This window comes from Vulpes vulpes, chromosome 3 (assembly GCF_048418805.1).
Source record: "Vulpes vulpes isolate BD-2025 chromosome 3, VulVul3, whole genome shotgun sequence".
Lineage (NCBI taxonomy): Eukaryota > Metazoa > Chordata > Mammalia > Carnivora > Canidae > Vulpes > Vulpes vulpes.
Genome location: NC_132782.1, coordinates 116,603,216 through 116,622,626, shown reverse-complemented (window position 1 = coordinate 116,622,626; position 19,411 = coordinate 116,603,216). Strand labels below are relative to the sequence as shown.

The window sequence follows — 19,411 nt, the reverse complement described above, 5'->3', positions numbered from 1 at the left end:
AAGAAATTCTATAATTATTCCCATTTTATCAATGAGAAAATTGAGGCCCAGAGAGATTAACAGTAATTCTTCTGCCCACAGCACAGCTGGGATTTAATCCACACTGGCTGGTTCCAGCAACCATGCTCTTAGTCAATGCCCTATAAGATATCTAAATAAATGAAAGAGATAATTATATTAGGGCTTAGTCAAGCAGAAGTTATAGCAGAGTGCTTTCTGTAGCAATGTTAAAAGGATGAACCACACATAGAGCTCTGTAAATATACTGAAAACCACTGACTTCCACACTTTGAATGGGTGAAATTTATGGTATGTAAATATTTTAATAAAGCTGTTAAAAATAAAGGCCACAAACCACAAATAACTAAGTGACTTTAATAATGCAATCTGGGTCCTAAATGACTGTTTGCTATTTTAGGATTTAACATATGCCTATAGGTAAAATACATGCTTTTTCTGCAGACCAACAAAATAAACCTATCAGGAGACCATTCACTTTTATGAAGGAAGATGAAATCGAAAATTTTAATCCACTATTGTGGGTAGGAAAATAATTTCAATTCCCAGCTTCAGGCCTTTTTCCATCTGCCAGGAAATCAAACAGCTCTCAGCTCCCAAGATAAATTTCATATTGCAATCATAATTGTCTGTGTACTGAGGGTACACAGACAATAAAACCTACGAAGAGGGTGGAAAGAAGACATTTGATTGAAAACACACTGATACTGTTTTATTGTGCAGTTTTCTTCCATATGCATAACTTTTATTTTGCTGTTTCCTTTTAAATTTAAAACTGGTTTTAAAGGATATGGAAAAGGCACTTCATCATATAGAAAGCTAGTTGTGGCAGCTCTCCTGCTGGGCTGTGTGCCTGAGAGCCTTCCAAGCACAGCTTCAAGGGACCAATGTTGATGCCAGAATGGGCTATGGTGGCTTTTCTTCAGCTCTATGTCTTGTTTTTTTTTTTTTTTTTTTTTTTCATGTCTTGGTTTTTGACAAGGTACTCACAAGGAGGCCAGATGGAAGCTTGAACCTGACCTTAACAACTCTATCACTAACGCCAGAAAAAGGGTTTAAGGTCCTGGCCCTCTAAACATGGGTCACTTTTAACCTCTTTCAGCTCTAAAGCACAAGTACAAACATAGGCTGATAGGACTTCACTAATCACCTTCATACTTTAAAGAACATAAAGGAAATGAAAACACTTATTTTGACTACAGCATGGCCATATTATGTCTAATTATCTAATTCTGTTGTGGACATATACACATATATACACAGAGCAAAGTTATATTTTGGTTCCAGAATCCAGGCCTTTTTGTCTACCAATTCAACTTACCAGTCCTTTGGACAGCAGACAGGCCAGCAGTCCCCCTTAGGCAAGCTTTCTGGAGGCTGCCAGCTGCTGTAGCTTCCATCCAGCTCCCTGGTATTGCAAACGCCAGGCCACTAAGCCTAGCAGAGCCTCGGGCACTGCCACACATACTGGTACGAACTCCTTGAGTTCTCTCCCTCAACTCGTATGCTCCTTCAATCCCTGTTATGTTGGACAAACTATACTGATTTGGGCATCTTTGATCATTCAGTCACCTATGCAGGTCAATTTAAGCCAAAAATAGTCACTATGGAGCCTGGTTTATTTGGATTGGCTATTATATTAAATAATCAGATAACGACTTAACTTCAATTTTGTGTTGTATTTAATATAACCTTGAAAGAGATTAAAATCCCCTAACCATGTAAAGCTTTTTGTCTTGTGCTTTTACAAATAATATGTTGGTTGTTGTTGTCTTTACTCCCTAACATATAAATTTTTATCTTTTTTTTTTTTTTTTTTTTTTAATTTTTATCTTTAAATATCATTTCTCCCTAAAAGGAATCAGATCTCCTTGGAGAAATGGCTAATTTCATGTCTGGGGCAGGAAATGTACCAGATAAGCCTGGAACAAAATAAGGAGGGGGAAGAGTGGGAAGAGAATGTATACTAAACAAGATTGACAGGGGTTGCTAATTGTTGAAATTGGGTGTTGGGTACATGGGAGACCTTTATAGTATTCAACTTTTTTTTTTTTTTTAAGATTTTTAAAAAGTTATTTATTCATGAGAGACACAGAGAGGGAGGCAGAGACCCAGGCAGAGGGAGAAGCAGGCTCCACGCCGGAAGCCCCACGGGGACTCGATCCCGGGCCCGGTCACGCCCTGGGCCGAAGGGTAGTTAGTTGCTCAACCACTGAGCCCCCCCAGGCTGCCCAGTATTCTATTTTTTTTTAATTTTTATTTATTTATGATAGTCACACACACACAGAGAGAGTGAGAGAGGCAAAGACACAGGCAGAGGGAGAAGCAGGCTCCACGCACCCGGGGCCCGACGTGGGATTCGATCCCGAGTCTCCAGGATCGCGCCCTGAGCCAAAGGCAGGCGCTAAACCGCTGCGCTACCCAGGGATCCCCCAGTATTCTACTTTTGTATTTTTTTCTATAAAAATAGTTTAAAGGAATCTAAAAATAATTGCTATTTTAAGAAAACGAGATGGCAATAACATACACGTGGTAAAACAAGTTTCCTTTTAATAGAAGAAATGGTAGAATGACATGCAATGACAAGCTGAGTCTCCCGCCAGACCGTCCAGCCCCGTCTCAGGGCGATCTTAGTGGCCACTCCCTAAGTACCGCCGTGAAGTTTCTATGGAAAAATCAACAAAAACACAAGCAGCGCCGCCGCCATGTCCCGAGGAGAAGCCCCCGCAGCAGTACGTCCCACACCCTGGCCCACTCGCAGGCTTTGGCAGCTGATCCTGGCACGCGGGGGAGCGTGCGCCCGCTGCCGCGACGTCCTCACACCAGGTTTCCTCCATCCGAGCAAGAAGCGAAATCCCTATCGCTTCCCTCGACGTCATGCGGGGAAGGGGGGCGAAGGCAGAGCCGGACTCTGCAGCCCCGGCCCTGACGCGGCTCCCAAGCTCGGGTTCGAGCAACAGCCGTGTCGCCCCGAGAAGGGTCGCGTCACCGCCACCGCCGCGTCGTCGCCCGCGCACGGGCCTCGGGGTAGGCGGCGGGGAGGGCCGGCCCGGGCTTCCTGGCCCCCCTCCCCCCCTCCCCCGACGCCCGAGCACCTGCTCTGGCTGCCGGACTCACCTCACAACGGGCGGGCCCCGGGGGGTCGGCGAGGCGGCGCGAGGAGCCGCGGGGGGCACGCTCACGGCTGCACGCGGAGGTCGGCCCTCGCCCGGTGACGGGGCGCGACGTAGGAAGAGCGAACCGACCGACGTCGCCGGGCGGCGGGGAGCACCCAGGAGGCCGGCCCGGGCGAGCCCCACGGCCTGCGGCGTTCTCCGGCTGCCGCGGCCGGCCTCCTGGGGACCGCGCCCCGAGGGCTCGGGCCCCGCACAGGCCCCGAGCGGGCGGCCCAGGCACACCCACGGACGCCGCGGGACCCCGTTAAGTGCCCAGTAAATGCCGGAGAACGGAACGCCGCGAGCGCCCGGGGGCGGAGCCAGCGCCGTGTCAGCACCTCGCGACGTCCCGGTGACGTCGCACGGCGAGCGCGCGGTCCGCTCTTTCACCTTCAGTCAGCCTCCTCCGTGTACGGCCTGCCCCTTTAAGCGGATGACGGACAGCTATTTCAGCCTATCAACTTCCTCGTCAGCATCCAATCAGATTTAAACTTCTTACAGCCGCCCGAGAAGTTGGAAGAAGAGGTCGAGAAAGGGAGCGCTTTCTGTCTCTCGCGAGAACGTTGTAAGCGGGCCTCTCAGGAAAAACGCCAGAACAGATGGCCCGACTTCCCAAATAGTGAGTTAAAGGACGGGGTCGGAAACCAATGAAAGGAATGAGGAGGTGGGATCACCGCTTTTACCGCGCTAGAAGTACCGTTACAGGGCAGACTTTTCGCCCAATCAGCGCCTCCCGAGTTTGGGTCAGGTGACCCTAGAGTGCGAGGGGCGGAGCTGCGGCCTGGCGCGAGGAGCCGTTAAGATGGACAACAAATACGACCAATGAGGTACTCGGACCCGGGCGTTGGGAGCCCAATAACAGCGGGCGGGCGGGCGCCTTTCCGGAGCGCGGGGAGATGTGAAGACAGACGGCACGTTTTCCCAATGAGCCTGTAGCAGAGAGGAGCCAGCTGACCAATGAGGACCGCGGGGCGGGAGCCTCTGCCGCGGCGGAGTCCAAGATGGCGGCGTGCGGTTCCGCTGTGTGAAACGAGCGCGGGGCGGCGGGCTCAGCATCTCCGCGGAGACGACCTCCGGCGACCCGCAACAATGAAGGGGAAGGAGCGCTCTCCGGTGAAGCCCAAACGCTCCCGCGGTGGTGAGGACTCGACTTCCCGCGGGGAGCGGAGCAAGAAGTTAGGGGGCTCTGGTGGCAGCAATGGGAGTAGCAGCGGAAAGACCGACAGCGGCGGCGGGTCGCGGCGCAGCCTTCACCTGGACAAGTCCAGCAGCCGAGGCGGCAGCCGCGAGTATGACACCGGCGGGGGCAGCTCCAGTGGCCGCCTGCACAGTTACAGCTCCCCGAGCACCAAAAATTCCTCGGGCGGGGGCGAGTCGCGCAGCAGCTCCCGGGGTGGAGGCGGGGAGTCACGTTCCTCGGGGGCCGCCTCCTCAGCTCCCGGCGGCGGGGACGGCGCGGAATACAAGACGCTGAAGATCAGCGAGTTGGGGTCCCAGCTGAGTGACGAGGCGGTGGAGGACGGACTGTTTCACGAGTTCAAGCGCTTCGGTGATGTAAGTGTCAAAATCAGTCATCTCTCGGGTTCTGGCAGCGGGGATGAGCGAGTAGCCTTTGTGAACTTCCGGCGGCCAGAGGACGCGCGGGCGGCCAAGCATGCCAGAGGCCGCCTGGTGCTCTATGACCGGCCGCTGAAGATCGAGGCGGTGTACGTGAGCCGCCGCCGCAGCCGCTCCCCCTTAGACAAGGATCCCTACCCGCCGTCGGCCAGCGTGGTGGGCGCCTCCGTGGGCGGACACCGGCACCCCCCTGGAGGCGGCGGCCAGAGATCGCTTTCCCCTGGTGGCGCGGCCTTGGGGTACCGAGACTACCGGTTGCAGCAGCTGGCTCTTGGCCGCCTGCCCCCCCCGCCTCCGCCACCGTTGCCCCGTGAGCTGGAGAGAGAGCGAGACTATCCGTTCTATGAGAGAGTGCGCCCGGCGTACAGCCTGGAGCCCAGGGTGGGAGCTGGAGCAGGAGCTGCTCCTTTTCGAGAAGTGGATGAGATCTCACCCGAGGACGATCAGCGAGCTAACCGGACGCTTTTCTTGGGCAACCTAGACATCACTGTGACAGAGAGTGACCTAAGAAGGGCTTTTGACCGCTTTGGAGTCATCACAGAGGTAGATATCAAGAGGCCCTCTCGGGGCCAGACCAGTACCTATGGCTTCCTTAAATTTGAGAACCTAGACATGTCTCACCGGGCCAAACTAGCAATGTCTGGCAAGATCATTATTCGGAATCCTATCAAAATTGGTTACGGTAAAGCTACACCCACCACTCGCCTCTGGGTAGGTGGTCTGGGACCTTGGGTGCCTCTTGCTGCCCTGGCACGAGAGTTTGACCGATTTGGCACCATCCGCACTATAGACTACCGCAAAGGTGATAGTTGGGCATATATTCAGTATGAAAGCCTGGATGCAGCTCATGCTGCCTGGACCCATATGCGTGGCTTCCCACTTGGTGGCCCAGATCGTCGCCTTAGAGTAGACTTTGCAGATACAGAACATCGTTACCAGCAGCAGTATCTGCAGCCTTTGCCCTTAACTCATTACGAGTTGGTGACAGATGCTTTTGGACATCGGGCACCTGACCCTTTGAGGGGTGCTCGGGATAGGACACCACCCTTACTCTACAGAGATCGTGACAGAGACCTTTATCCTGACTCTGACTGGGTGCCACCCCCGCCCCCAGTTCGTGAACGCAGCACTAGGACTGCAGCTGCTGCTGTGCCTGCTTACGAGCCCCTGGATAGCCTGGATCGCAGGCGAGATGGCTGGTCCTTGGACCGGGACAGAGGTGAGCGAGATCTGCCCAGCAGCAGAGACCAGCCTAGGAAGCGAAGGCCGCCCGAGGAGAGTGGGGGCCGGCACCTGGATAGGTCCCCTGAGAGTGACCGTCCCCGAAAACGTCACTGTGCTCCTTCTCCCGACCGCAGCCCGGAATTGAGCAGTAGCCGGGATCGCTACAACAGTGACAATGATCGATCTTCTCGTCTTCTTATCTTGGAAAGGCCCTCTCCAGTCAGAGACAGGCGAGGAAGTTTGGAGAAGAGCCAGGGTGACAAGCGAGACCGTAAAAACTCTGCATCAGCTGAACGGGATAGGAAGCACCGGACAACTGCTCCCACTGAGGGAAAAAGCCCTCTGAAAAAAGAAGACCGGTCTGATGGGAGTGCGCCTAGCACCAGCACTGCTTCCTCAAAGCTGAAGTCCCCTTCCCAGAAACAGGATGGTGGGACAGCCCCCACCACTGCAGCCTCTCCCAAGCTCTGTTTGGCCTGGCAGGGCATGCTTCTATTGAAGAACAGCAACTTTCCTTCCAACATGCATCTGTTGCAGGGTGACCTCCAAGTGGCTAGTAGTCTTCTTGTGGAGGGCTCAACTGGAGGCAAAGTAGCCCAGCTCAAGATCACCCAGCGTCTTCGTTTGGACCAGCCCAAGTTGGATGAAGTAACTCGACGCATCAAAGTGGCAGGTCCCAATGGTTATGCCATTCTCCTGGCTGTGCCTGGAAGTTCTGACAGCAGGTCCTCCTCTTCCTCAGCCACATCAGACACTGCCACCTCTACTCAGAGGCCACTTAGGAACCTTGTGTCCTATTTAAAGCAAAAGCAGGCCGCTGGGGTGATAAGCCTTCCCGTGGGGGGCAACAAAGACAAGGAAAACACCGGGGTCCTACATGCTTTCCCACCCTGTGAGTTCTCCCAGCAGTTCCTGGATTCCCCTGCCAAGGCACTGGCCAAATCTGAAGAAGATTACCTGGTCATGATCATTGTCCGTGGTGCGTCCTAAAGTCCATGTATAACTTGTATTTACTACTTTGACATGGTTCCTGTTTTGTGATGTGTAATGGGATACAGCATCAGATGAAATTTTCTTTTGAGTTTGTTTAGTTGTAGCTTTTTTCTTTTTTTTATATTTTTATAAACCTTTGAAATAGAAGACAGGACAGTTTAGCTATTATTTTAAGTGAAAGGGATGCCCTGAAAGTAGCAGGCAGATGGATTTATTTTAATTAGGAGTTCCTACTCTTAGTAACTTTTCCCCCTCTTTTTCTTGTTTTTTTTTTCCCCCCTTAACCTTGAGCTTAAAAAAAATCCTCAGAGTTACAAACCCAAAATTTCGAAAAGTCAGGATTCGGAGAAAAGCCCACTGACTATATAAGGAAGATAATATACATCTAAAAAGGGCTTAATTGGTATGTAGGTAAATAATTCTTGTACCAGAAATATTATTTGTGTGGCTGAAATTTGATCAGGAATCTTAAAAGTACAAGCTGGTAAATTGTATAGCAATGTTAATTATTTTAATCAGGTATTTGAGTATTTCTCTTGATATACATGGTTTATTCCCGGAGAGTTTGCTTTAACATAAACCTTTTTATCATTAGTTCTTAAGTTCTGTATCCCGTATATGCACTTTTGGTTTGTAGCTGTAACTGTTCAGTAAAAATCGAGGAGTAGGTTACAAACCATGTATGTCTTATGCTAGTATGCAAGAAGTGAGTAGGTGTTTTTAAAATCAGAATTCTTTGGTTATTGGTGTGTGGTGGTGTTTTTACTGACTTTCAGAGAGGTATAGCAGGTACAGTTCTAATTGTGCATATTTCAAAACTTTAGTGTTTTTCATCAAAGATGAATTTTTTTGTATCCATGCAAATTTCTGATTTCAATAATAGAAAGAAGAGTTGTCTGCAGGCTCATAAGTCAGCTTTTTGTTTTAGTGGGCATTAATCAGCCATATCTGGATTGCAGAAATTTTTAAAGTCATCGTGAAATGCCTTTGACATGCTTCTTAAATTTTGCCTGTATTTTTATTTTCATTTATAAACAGCGGTGACATTACATTATTGAAAATGTTGAGTATCTCTCAAGTTCTGTGTTTAATATTTTCACTGATGTCCAAACTGAAATGTCAGTATAGGAAAACCCCCTTTTATTGTTTTATTTCCCAGACACCTGAAGTTAATACAAAATAATTTAGCCCACCCTCACAATTTTTTTCAAAGCTAAAGGTTATATCGATTTCTGGTTCTTAATAAGGGTTTTTGCTGCAGAACAGTAATGGATGATTTTTTTTTAATTTATTTTATTATTATTTTTTTTTTTGGTCTTATTTTTTTGATCTGTCCCTCTGTCCTCACCTCTAGTTTCTCAGGTCATTAGTAAGTATAGTTCCCCCTTTGATTTAAATGCTGAGGACTTTAAGGCCCTTGATATTTAATTATGATTAGAAACTCTAGGACCTTTTGGATCATGGTCATGTTTCTATTCTGTGAAAGTGACTTATAGAAAGCCTGGCAGAACTCAACTGTTTTCTTTCTGTTATCAAAGCTGGTAGTTTTGAAATAGCACCAATAATAACCCAGGGAAGTGTCATGTAATTTTTTTATTTTCCGTTATGACAGGTGTCTAATGCATGTCAGCATGAAATCTTCATCACTGCTGTATCATCCTTTTTGGTTTTCACTATGCATTTATAAATTTTAAGTTGGGAGGTTTTTGTGGGGGTTTCGTTTTGTTTTGTTTTTAAACTGGAAAAACTAGCTATTTTGACAGAAGGAAGGTACTAGGCTATGAGCACAAAAGTCCGTCTGCCTGAAATCCTACAAGTAGGACTTGGTGCTTTTTGCTTTTAAAAAGCTGTGCTTGGCACGCTAATATGGAGGAGACTGTTCAGAAACTAATGTGAGTTTGCAGTCTGTGCATACTTGGGGTCAAAGTACAGTTTGGCTAGATACATTTTTCCAGTTTAAATAATCTCACTAACCATTAACTTTTGAATATCTTTTGATAAGAAGGCTGGACAAATGATTTTGCTCTTCTAGAGAGTGAAGTCCACAACATTTAATTTTGCTCTAATCCAAAGTGTGGTGTTTCCCTTTTTCTTTTTTCTTTTCTTTTTTTTCTTTCAAGTTGATGTGACAACTTACCGAAGAGTACTGTGGTTTTTGCTCCATGTTTGTTTATTTGAATCTATCTGACATGGCGGCTTTTGTTAGATCTGGGCAATTTGTGCTTCTGTGTTTTTGAAACAATGGCTTGATACCATTTATAAATGTATGTATTAGAAATAACTAATTATGTTGAGTTTGGTGCTTACCTACAGAGTGCCATCATTCAGATGAATCTCTCATTTGTGTTGCCCATTCTGTTGTGCAGGTTCATATTACTGTTTATCTTTTTAAGCCTTCAGGACGGAATGAAAGTAAGAGTCTAAAGCTCTCTGGTTCTAATTCTCATTAGCCAGAATTTCATAATCTCAATATTGGATGTTCTTTGTAACAACCACTTGTTTCTTTTACTTAAAAGCTCGTTTAGTTGATTTTTCTGGACCTCGGTTCAAATGAATGCAAAGAAAATTTCTTCCAAGTATATCATTTAATGACCTATTAAGTATTACTGGTGAAAAACATCAAGCTAATTAAGACTTTTAGATCACAACTTCAAAGTTTATGGAAAACTAAGCAATCATTCAGCTCCTAGCCAATTTTTTAATACTATTTTGTTGGTTGTAACTGGGATTCCTATAAACGGTTTTCCACACAGAAATTTAAATTCCTGGTTTAACGTGTATACTTGGACTCTGTAGATAGAGTTTTCTCTTTAAGGATTACATCTTAAAATGTCCATCCTTCGGCTGATAGAAGCTTTTTGTCACATTTTGAAAGTAACATACTCTGGCCCTATCATTTGAGATACAGTAGGAAAAGTAAGGGCTGTGTGTGTTGCTTTCAGAGTCAAACACTGTTTAGGTTTATTTAAAAGTTTTATGAGCCCGTTTTCACTGACAATATTTGTTTTGTTTTGTTTTTCTTTAAATTTGAAATCCACTTTCTTTAGACCATGAAATTGCTCATTATGCAGGTACAGCTTGAACTGCAGTTTTGGGTCCATATAGGAACCATTCACCAAAAACTGTGGTAACAGAATTCCGAAATCCTCTTGAGAAGAGGGCCTTAATGACCTTTGTATGTGAAAAGTTTTGGAGAGAATTTTGGGACTCTTTTTTTCTGTCTCTGCCACAGTGTGTGGTTTTGAGATGGCAGTTAGGTGTGAGAACAAGAAGAGAAGTGGAGCTGACCTTGTTAACATTCTGGTTATAATGATATCCCTAAAGGGAGAAAATGATTTCAGGTAACCACAGTGAACTGTCTAGCTAAATAAAAAGGTTTCTGTGTTTGATTTAAACAGTTAAAAAGTCCTAAAGTGTTCTTGGCTGTTTAGCAATTGTTCGTATGAGTTTTCTTAGAAGAACAGCTGCTGTCTTTGGTAACACAGATGAAGGTGGATTTTTAAATGGCTTTGTATCTTGACCCCTTTCCGCAACTGAGTAGTTCTGGATTGTTCCATATAAATTACGGAATGAAAATAGGAAGGGGGGGGGTAAAAGTTTGACTAAACTCCAACTTTCTTAGTTTCATTTTAAGTTATTTTTAGAATATATTGATTGTAAATTGATTATAAACTTCCTTTTTTTCTGAATTTTTTGACATGTTTTACTCAGTTACATGAGTATAAAGGGTATTTTCAGTCCTATAATCTTTGCTTAATTGCAGTCCTTAAAAAAATCCACCCCTGTTGTTTTACTTGTTGTCTGTTCATACAGTAAATTCATTCAAGGTATGTGCCAGTGGGTATTATTGGTGCTTTTTGAAGTCAAGCTGGACTATCCAGGAAGGTCTTGTTAACCTGTTCATCTATAATGGCATAGGGGAAATATATATATTTTTAATATTGTAAACATTTGTACTGAATAACCTTTTTTTCCCCCCCCCTCGCAAGCAAAACTGGTGAACTGCGGATTGAAGATATGGAATTCAAAGCTCTAATGGACCTTTTTGAAGAGAAGTTGTGGCTTATGTGGAGTTTACATGGGCCTCTTGATGGAAGAAAGCTAATCTGTTTAGTATTTGTGCATTTTACTAAAATGGCAGCTTAAAGTTGTGTATCTGCTATTGTGATGCCAATGCCGGTGTTTTAAGTGGAAAAAAAATGACCTCTTGCTTTGTGCTGTGTACACAAGATTTCTGGAAAAGTAAAGAAAAACCCTTTTTATGGCTCACACAGCTTAAAAGTAGCTGTCACTCAAACGTGCGCTCACAGTTGAGCTGCTTTTGTTTTATTCTAAATAAATTGTTTCTTTTGAGGAAAATGTTTTTCTGCCTGGAAGTGAATTGACGGCAAACCTTTGACCCCTTTGTTTGCAGCCGAGGGGGTACTTGCTGCTGCTCAGATCTTGTATGTCTTGAGCAAGAAGCAGGGAGACCATCATTTTGACTATCACGGTGTGTCAATTCTGAAGGATCACTAGTGTTACTGTGACCCCCTTTGTTTGCAGTGAAGGGGATCATTTGCTTCTCAGTCCTCAACTTGATGAGGAAATGGTGCTGTTTGCGGGCACGCAAGAAGCCGGGGCGAGCACCCTAAGCCTCACCACAGTGCACGAGTCGGGGGCTTTGCTGGTTTGAAGAGCCGGAGTTGCTGAAATTTAAGTTTTGATTTATTTTGTTCACCCATCACGTTTGGCCTTAGTTTCATTTTTAATTTGAAGAAAAGTTTGAAATTGCTTTATCTTGCACTTAACATTTGCACCAAATTGCCAAAAGAAGGAGAAATGCTCCGTTTGCTTTTTAAATGTTAATGATGATGTTAATAAAGCCTTTCCTGACACATTTGAGGAGCTCCTCCATCTCCAGGGGCTTCTTACCCGAGTTATGCAGTGATGGGTTTAGTTCTGAATGGATGAAGAGTTCCTGAGAGCTAGCGTTTGTAATTAGAACCGTTACTTGGTATCTGTGCCTTATTTGACCTGTGGTTCCACATGCCTTGGATGTGCATGCACCGTGACGGTTTCATAGGTACGAACGCACACTCAGGCCCAGTCACTTCGGTTGGTAGTACAGATTGTGAGGAAAAAAAAATGGAGGCATCCTTAAGGAGGAAAAAGTGTTTGCCTTTAGTTCCTGCGTTATCCTGTACAGGGGCTCCTGAGCTTTGGAAGCTGTTCCCAGTACAGGAGAACAACCCCCCTGTTTGCAGCAGGAGACTTCGGTGCAAGTGACAACGCTGGAGTTCAAGAGGAAGCCAGCAGTGCTGCACCATTGGCTTCAGACACCATTGTTGTTTGCCAGTTTTAAACTTACCTAGTTGCAGACGAAGACCACCTTGAAATGCAGGCTTGTTGGGCTTGTTTTGAATTTTAACCTCGGATGGAAGAGCCCTAGTGCTGTTTGTCTCCAGGCGGGATGATGCTTACTTAGGCAACAGGTGATTATCAACAAAGGATGCCACGGTTATATGCTGCAAGGTGGTGTTCCAGTGGCAAACAGCTGTATAAATCCTTGTAAACAGGTAAGAGGGTTTTTAGAGGTCAAAAATACATTTGGTTAATAGGGTGAGGGCTTTTACTGGTTGGGGTATTGTTTTCTCGGATTGGAAGCTTCGAGGCACTCTGCTGCCATTACTAGCTTCCACCCCTCACTACAGTGTTGTGTTCTTAAAATTCCAGACCGGAACTTCTGTTCTATTTGGTGTCTATATGTGTTTTTTAAGTTTAACTTTAATATGCGAAAAAAAAAATTTTTTTTACTGTGGGAGCCAAAAGTATTAAAATCCTGGTTATGGATTTGGGATTTACAATAGATGTCCTTTAAAGTTTTGACATGTTCCATTAGCCTTGGCCTTCACCCTTTGTGGGGATTTAATGGTGCTGGAAGGATTTATTGCTGTATATAATGTTGCCATTACAAACATTGATTCTAAACCTCTGGGTTAGTATATATATATAGCAAAAAAAGAAAGACTGGGAATGATAGATAATTTAGCCAAAATGGTTAGTTTTCTTGGCTTACAAAGAGATTGAATTGTATAAGTAGGCAACTGTAGTTTTAAGGCAATGTTGTGAGAAATTAGTTTTTGTCTGCTCTTACCATTTTCATTGTCCATTTAATCCTACTAGGCTTCTGAGCCCTTCCAGTCCCTCTGTCCACTCCCCCACCCCCACCATTAATCAAGTGTGAGGCTTTGGCAACTTAAATACAAGCACAACTTTTTTAGCATATAATACAACTAGGTTTCCTTTATTTAAACCAGGTTGAAATGTTGAATAGAATTTTTCCTCTTCACAAAATTCTAGTTTTTCATCTCTTTCCAGAGGGGAAAAGTGAAGTCCAGTGGTGGTTGGTGTGTTTGGTTTTTGTTTTGTTTTGTTTTGTTTTCTATTTCTCAGTATGTCATTTACAAGTTTTTAAAACCTCTGCTTACGAGTTGGCTGTCCTCTAAAACTTTGCTAGGTGATTTCACAACATTTCTTCAAAAGTTTTATACCTGTTGGAAATGTTAATTTCCAATAATATTTTCTTTCTCTGGTAGTCCCCGCTGAAAGCCCATTAAGTAGTTTTTCCAACTAGTAAGCAAGTTTTTTAAATCATTATAATGATTTAAGGAAGATTATGGGACACTACGCATATTTCTACATGTTTGGTATCTTTCTAAGATCTCAGGTTTCATCTCAACAAGAAGCAAAGGTTGTGAATAGAACAGTTGTTTATTTGTATGTGAAACCATATCATGCAAAATGGAAAGGTACACAGCATGACAATCTTTTGAAACAGCTCGTGAAATCATTTTATTTCCAGCTACACCATGAAGGAAGAACTATTAATGGGGTTGAGTGTTAGATCTAGAGTTCTGGTTTTATAAGTTGGGACCTGCCTTTTTGAATCCCTTGTGTGGTTTCTCAGTATCTTTCGTATCGTCTAGATTTAGGATTCTACTATAGGGGAAATTATTCCAAGAACACCTCTGAATTGACTTGTGCTCATTTTGTAAAGCCTGGTTGTGGGTATTAAAATTGAAAATAGGGAGTACCCTGACTTTAGTAACACAACTTAAATTTTATAAATTGCCACTTCTGTAGTTTAAGTCACATTATTGTTTACAAACTTTATCTGAGGCAGTAAATTTAGTGCTTATGGCTGGTTGCAGCATCTATTTTTTGTTTAACAGTGTGTTATCTGATTATGGCTTATCTGACCACCACTTCCATCTCCCTCCGGTTCCAATTTACTCTCCTTAAGCAATTTATTGAATGACAAAATTCCTTCAAGCTTCAGACAAGATTGTCCTTAGCAGCCAAGAAGAGATTTTGACCTTGAGGTCAAATTGCTTAACATGCTTCTACTAAAATGCTATAATATTAAGCTTTCAGGTAGAGTTTCTGTATAATCATTTGAATGCTGATTGTATATTAAATAAGATGTAGAGCATGTAGATCAAAGTATGGAATAGTCTCTACCCACATCAGTAATTTACATTGTTTGGTGGGGAAACTAGTTATAAACAAGTAGATGGTTAAATACCAGGGGGGATGTTCACAGTTTAAGACAATTGTAAGAGAGATGTCATAGGCCAGTTGTTGATTAATTGCTAATGAATTTTTTACAGGTGATATGAGTCTATATGAACTTGAAGGTTACTTTAAGCTGGGATAGTCAAGAAAGACTTTACAAAATAATTTGTAAAGTTGGAGAAAGATGTGGAATGAAGAGGGAGATTATGGTTGAGATATCAGGCAAGCAGGCATGAATTATATAACAGCTTTATGGATCAGTGGAAAAGCTGACCAGGCTGAAACCTGGAAAACTTGTAAAATGGTCCGGTCAATAAAAATAGGGAATCCTGAAAGGTAGTTTGAGAGAGGTGGGAAGTGAGGGTGTATATAATCAATTGATAGAAAGTGGAGGCAGGTTGGTAGAAAGTGACAGTACTAATAATAGCAATCATTTGTTAAATATCCATTTAGGCCGAGGAGGAGCATTCTGCGGGGCCTCTGCACACATTGTATCAGATAAGTCTCACCAGAGACCATGATCTGACAGCTGGAATTGATAGATCCGGGTTCTAACCAGGTCTTTCTCCCAGTTAGGGTTCTTGGTTGCTGTATTGCCATACCTCACTACTTTTTTCTGGAGGCTGGGATGGGATAAAGTAGCAAACTTGAGAAAATGTCCAGGCAGTGGGTTTCAAACTGTAGAGTGTATCAAATTTGTGGTTCTTGGGAAGCATGCAGGCCTTTGGCTCCATCCCCAGGCATTCTGGGATTTGTTGGACTGAGGTGGCTCAGGAGTCTTTGTTCTTCTACAAGCTTCCTCAGTAATTCTAATGTAGTCTGTGGTCATTGGCCACATGTGGAGCATCACTGGCCCACAGAGAGTAGAGTGCTGAAGTATAAACTCGGAGTAATATCATATATAAGGCCTGGGAAGGGGAGATGGTATGGAAAAGAATCCCAAGTAGAAGAGGCAGAGTGGTGTTCTGTCTCTGAGGCTGAGAGGAGGAATTTCCAGAAGATAAATTCAGAGCTGTTACAGAGACAAGCAAAATGAAACTGCAAATATCATGGAACTTATCACTTAATAGTCATGTAATTATTTCTCCAAGGAATTCCATCTAATTTAGTGTGTAATTTTGCCTTATAACAGTCTGTAAGCCACGCTTCAGTTTATAAAATGCTAAAGGGACACCAGAAAAGTTTTGTAAGTTGGCTGAGTGATACACAGCCAGAAACTGGGATATCCCTGAGGTTTCAGATGTTAATCTAAAAGTAGTATGACTGTAGTCTATTTTAAGTTAAAATTGAAAATGATTCTAGGATTATGTATATGTGTATGTACATGTGCAAGTTGCTTTCCATGAATGAACCAGCACCTATATCTACTACCTCCTAAGCAGGTTACTGATAAGATTGAGACAGATTGGAATTATAAAGTTGAGTGTATCTTTGACTTCTGAATGGTTGAAGGGTTTCCTGTTTTGGATTATCTAAACTGGGTTTGTTTTCAGTTAGTGTGGAATTAGTTAATTCTTCAAATACTTAGGTATCTGCTATGTGCCGGGAATTACTTGAGATCTTGGGAGTGTTATTGGTGAAGAAAACAGACAAGTTTCTCTTTTCTCGTGGAGCTGACATTCTGATGGAAGAAGGGAGATAGTGAACTGTAAGGGCCAGTTGCCAAGGACAAATGCTGTACACAGTAGAAAGCTGTTGAAAGTTTTAAGGAGGTGGAGTGATGTGATTTGATCAAGATTTGGCTACCTGTGGGCAGCCTGGGTGGCTCAGCGGTTTAGCACCGCCTTCAGCCTGGGGTGATCCTGGAGACCCCATGTCTGGCTCCCTGCATGGAGCCTGCTTCTCCTTCTGCCTGTCTCTCTCCCTCTCTCTCTCCGTGTCTCTCATGAATAAATAAAATCTTAAAAAAAAAAAAAAAAAAGATTTGGCTACCTGTCTCAGGAAAGTAACACAAACTTCAACTATTTTAAAATCTAGAATACAGTCTAGTATATAATAGGTACCCAAATATTTGAAGGATTAATTAGCTACACTAATTGAAGACAGATGCAATATGTAATTCAAAATAGGAAATCTTAAAAAAAAAATAGGAAATCTTTCAGCTCTTGACAAGTCAAAGATAGTATTTCCTCCAAAGATATATTAGCATTTCAGATTCACTGTAAGACTGCAGATGTTCTTGTTCAGAAATCAGGGGTATTCTTTTATTTAAATAACCATAGCAGAGATTGTATTTCTTCTTCAGGCTCAAAATTGCTGGCCATCCTGAGATTTCAAAGCAGTCTTCTTCCTAGTAAATCATTATTTCCTCAACATGTTGTTTCTTACTCTTTCTGCTTTCAGCCCACTGTCAAGAAAAGCTTCCACTGTAGTTATAGATAGTTTCTGCTATAACACACTGATCATGCTTTCTACATTTCATAACTTGCCAGTTTTCTAGTGGTATCAAACGAAACTTCCATACTAAATATCTATTTAGAGGGTCTTTTTGTAGAATGGCTGTCCTCCTGTCCAAACCAGGTACATGTGCGTATACAGCTTTTAAGTGCTGTTTTGGTATATGACCTTTCTCAGATGACCAGCAGATTTCCTTTTACCCAAATAAAGGACTTCATGAAGAACTTTAATGCATAAGCATATTATTACATACATGTACAGAATAGACCTATCATTACAGGAAAAATTAAGACTCTGAAGTGCTGTATACATACATATTTTTAATTACATATCTTAATTAAAATATGCATAGCATATCAAGAAAATTGGTTTTCCATTGTATCTTAGCATATAGAAATTCATCATTAGCAGTTTTACCTTGCTTCCAGGATAAGCATCTAGCTTGTGTATATTCTTTATATACAGAAATATTTCAGTAAACAAGACTCCTTAATTGGAATTTTTCTGCATTCTATAGCGGTGGTCTGAAACCTGGCTCTATATTAGCATCACTTGAGGACCTTTTAATACCAGTACCTGGAAGTTACTCTCTCAGATTCATTTAAATTGATCTAGGCAGAGTGGGACTCTGCCAAGGCCCCAGTATTATTTAAGTGCCCAGATGATTCTAATGTGTAGCCAGGATTGAGAACCACTGCTCTAGAGAGATCGACCTTAAACATATAAAACACACAATTAGCCTCTTAAGCACTATTTGAAAATCAAAACCAAAAACTTTCAAGAGGGGTTGCTGTTGCCTGTCTTGGTGGTTCTTGCTTATTTTGTTATGCTTCTTTTTCCTCTCCTTCCTATTCTGTTCTAGTCCACTCTTTTCATTGTGAGATAGAACATCTTGTTTTTTACAGATAAGGGTGAGGATAGTTGAGACACTGTTTGCTGATAGCTGACGCATACTTTAGAAAATTTGGTAGAGGTAGGTTTAGATCTCTAGGGGGATGGATATAGACAGGATTGAGGAGAGATTCAAATCGCTTTGGTTTTTAATTGTATTATAGTAACTTCATAAATAAGCTGATTTTCCTTGCATAGCAACAAAAATTGAATTCATATTAATCGTAGTGACAAATATTGAGATTCATATAATGTATTAAAGGGAATACTCTAAACTGAAGTGTATATCAATTTAGATACAGGAATGATTTTTAATGTGTAAATTTTTATGATAAATGATTCTAAAAAGTCACCAAGCAATCTTAATGATACCAAATGAAGAATTGCAACAAGATTATTCACGTTGCACAATGTTTTAATTTTTAAATTGGCATTTATGCTTTAGAGGCATTTTTCATCAAGTACACATGTCTACTTCTCCAGAAAATCTTTCTGGGGTTCATTTCTGATTTATAGATTTCTCCTGAGACCAGAGAGATTTTTTTTAGTGGAGACTTACCCATATTATCATTTATCTTTCCTGACAAATTCCATTTGTGAAGTTTACTCTCTGCAGTGTTAGAAACTTACTGAAAATACATTTCACAAAAAAGAATGAATTTGTTGAACTTTTAAGGTTTGGTGGTTGACAGTACTTTATTTCTGTAATACCTGAGTGTTTTCTTCCTTCCATGTGTGGGTGTAAAGGTATTTTGAACCTTCAGAGACACCTTTTCCTTCAATTTGCTGCCCTTTAAGTTTAGAGATACTGAAGCTCTAAAAAAATGTTTTTAATATGTATGGTAGTGGATCAAACCTCCTCCACTTTTTTTAATAGCCAAGTTTAAAGGAGGGAGCATATCTAAGTACAATAATTGGTTAAACATCTTTTTTTCCTCCTGGGTTTCTTTTTAGGAACTACTGACAATCAAAAACCTATAGCGGACTTTGGGATATGGCTTTATTATTCAGCAACTAAAAGATGAGTTCTAATTGGCAGACTTCTGGCACTGGCACTTGTCCTCCTGTTTCTATAGAAACTGGGTTGGAAGTCAGAGCTGCACAAAGGGAAAGGGTAAGTTTCTTTTAAAACTCCATATTTATAAACCCATATCTTATTAACTGTGGCATGGTGTCAGTTTTCAATAAGGAAAATACATACTCAAACATGAGCTACTAATTTTCACTTGAGTGGAAACTGACATCAGGTCATTAAATATAATAGGAGGGTTTAAATATGGATTTATTTTTCTTGTGACTCTGACTTCACATTTCTTGAAACGAACTCAGTATGACACTTCTCACTTTCAGTTATTTCTAATTTGGGGGTTATAAAATTGATTTTTATCCTCTTTGATCTTATTCTATTGAACTTTCTGGTAAGTGAAAATTGAAATATAAAATATGTACAGAGGACATTTTAAAAGTCTGCATGAATTACAAGTCTCTTCTTTTGAGCTAAGTCCGATTCTTTCCATTATAAAACAAGTACTGTACTACTGATCAGTTGTTTAGTTTCT

General features: G+C 42.6%; 2 protein-coding genes and 1 long non-coding RNA gene across 4 annotated transcripts in view; 1 reads left to right on the top strand and 2 right to left on the bottom strand.

Moving 5' to 3' along the window:
* Positions 1 to 3,274, bottom strand: part of LOC112918286 (uncharacterized) — a 60,138-nt gene extending 56,864 nt beyond the window's left edge. The window contains exon 1 of the long non-coding RNA XR_012000711.1: positions 3,136 to 3,274. This is a non-coding gene — a long non-coding RNA (uncharacterized lncRNA). The remainder of the gene's footprint in view (positions 1 to 3,135) is intronic.
* Positions 3,275 to 3,680: 406 nt separating this feature from the next.
* RBM15 (RNA binding motif protein 15) lies at positions 3,681 to 11,366 on the top strand. The gene is made up of 2 exons (XM_025996398.2): positions 3,681 to 6,993; positions 10,997 to 11,366. The coding sequence occupies exons 1-2, from the start codon at positions 4,131 to 4,133 to the stop codon at positions 11,041 to 11,043; spliced, it is 2,910 nt and encodes a 969-aa protein (XP_025852183.1). The 5' UTR covers positions 3,681 to 4,130; the 3' UTR covers positions 11,044 to 11,366.
* Positions 11,367 to 13,741: 2,375 nt separating this feature from the next.
* SLC16A4 (solute carrier family 16 member 4) overlaps positions 13,742 to 19,411 on the bottom strand; it is a 37,634-nt gene continuing 31,964 nt past the window's right edge. The window contains exon 9 of one of the 2 annotated variants that reach the window (XM_025996399.2): positions 13,742 to 15,576. In XM_025996399.2, coding sequence (XP_025852184.1) covers positions 15,374 to 15,576 — 203 coding nt within the window. In that variant the 3' untranslated portion in view covers positions 13,742 to 15,373. Of the gene's footprint in view, positions 16,912 to 19,411 lie in introns of both variants that reach the window. The other variant, XM_072754337.1, reaches the window with a different exon arrangement.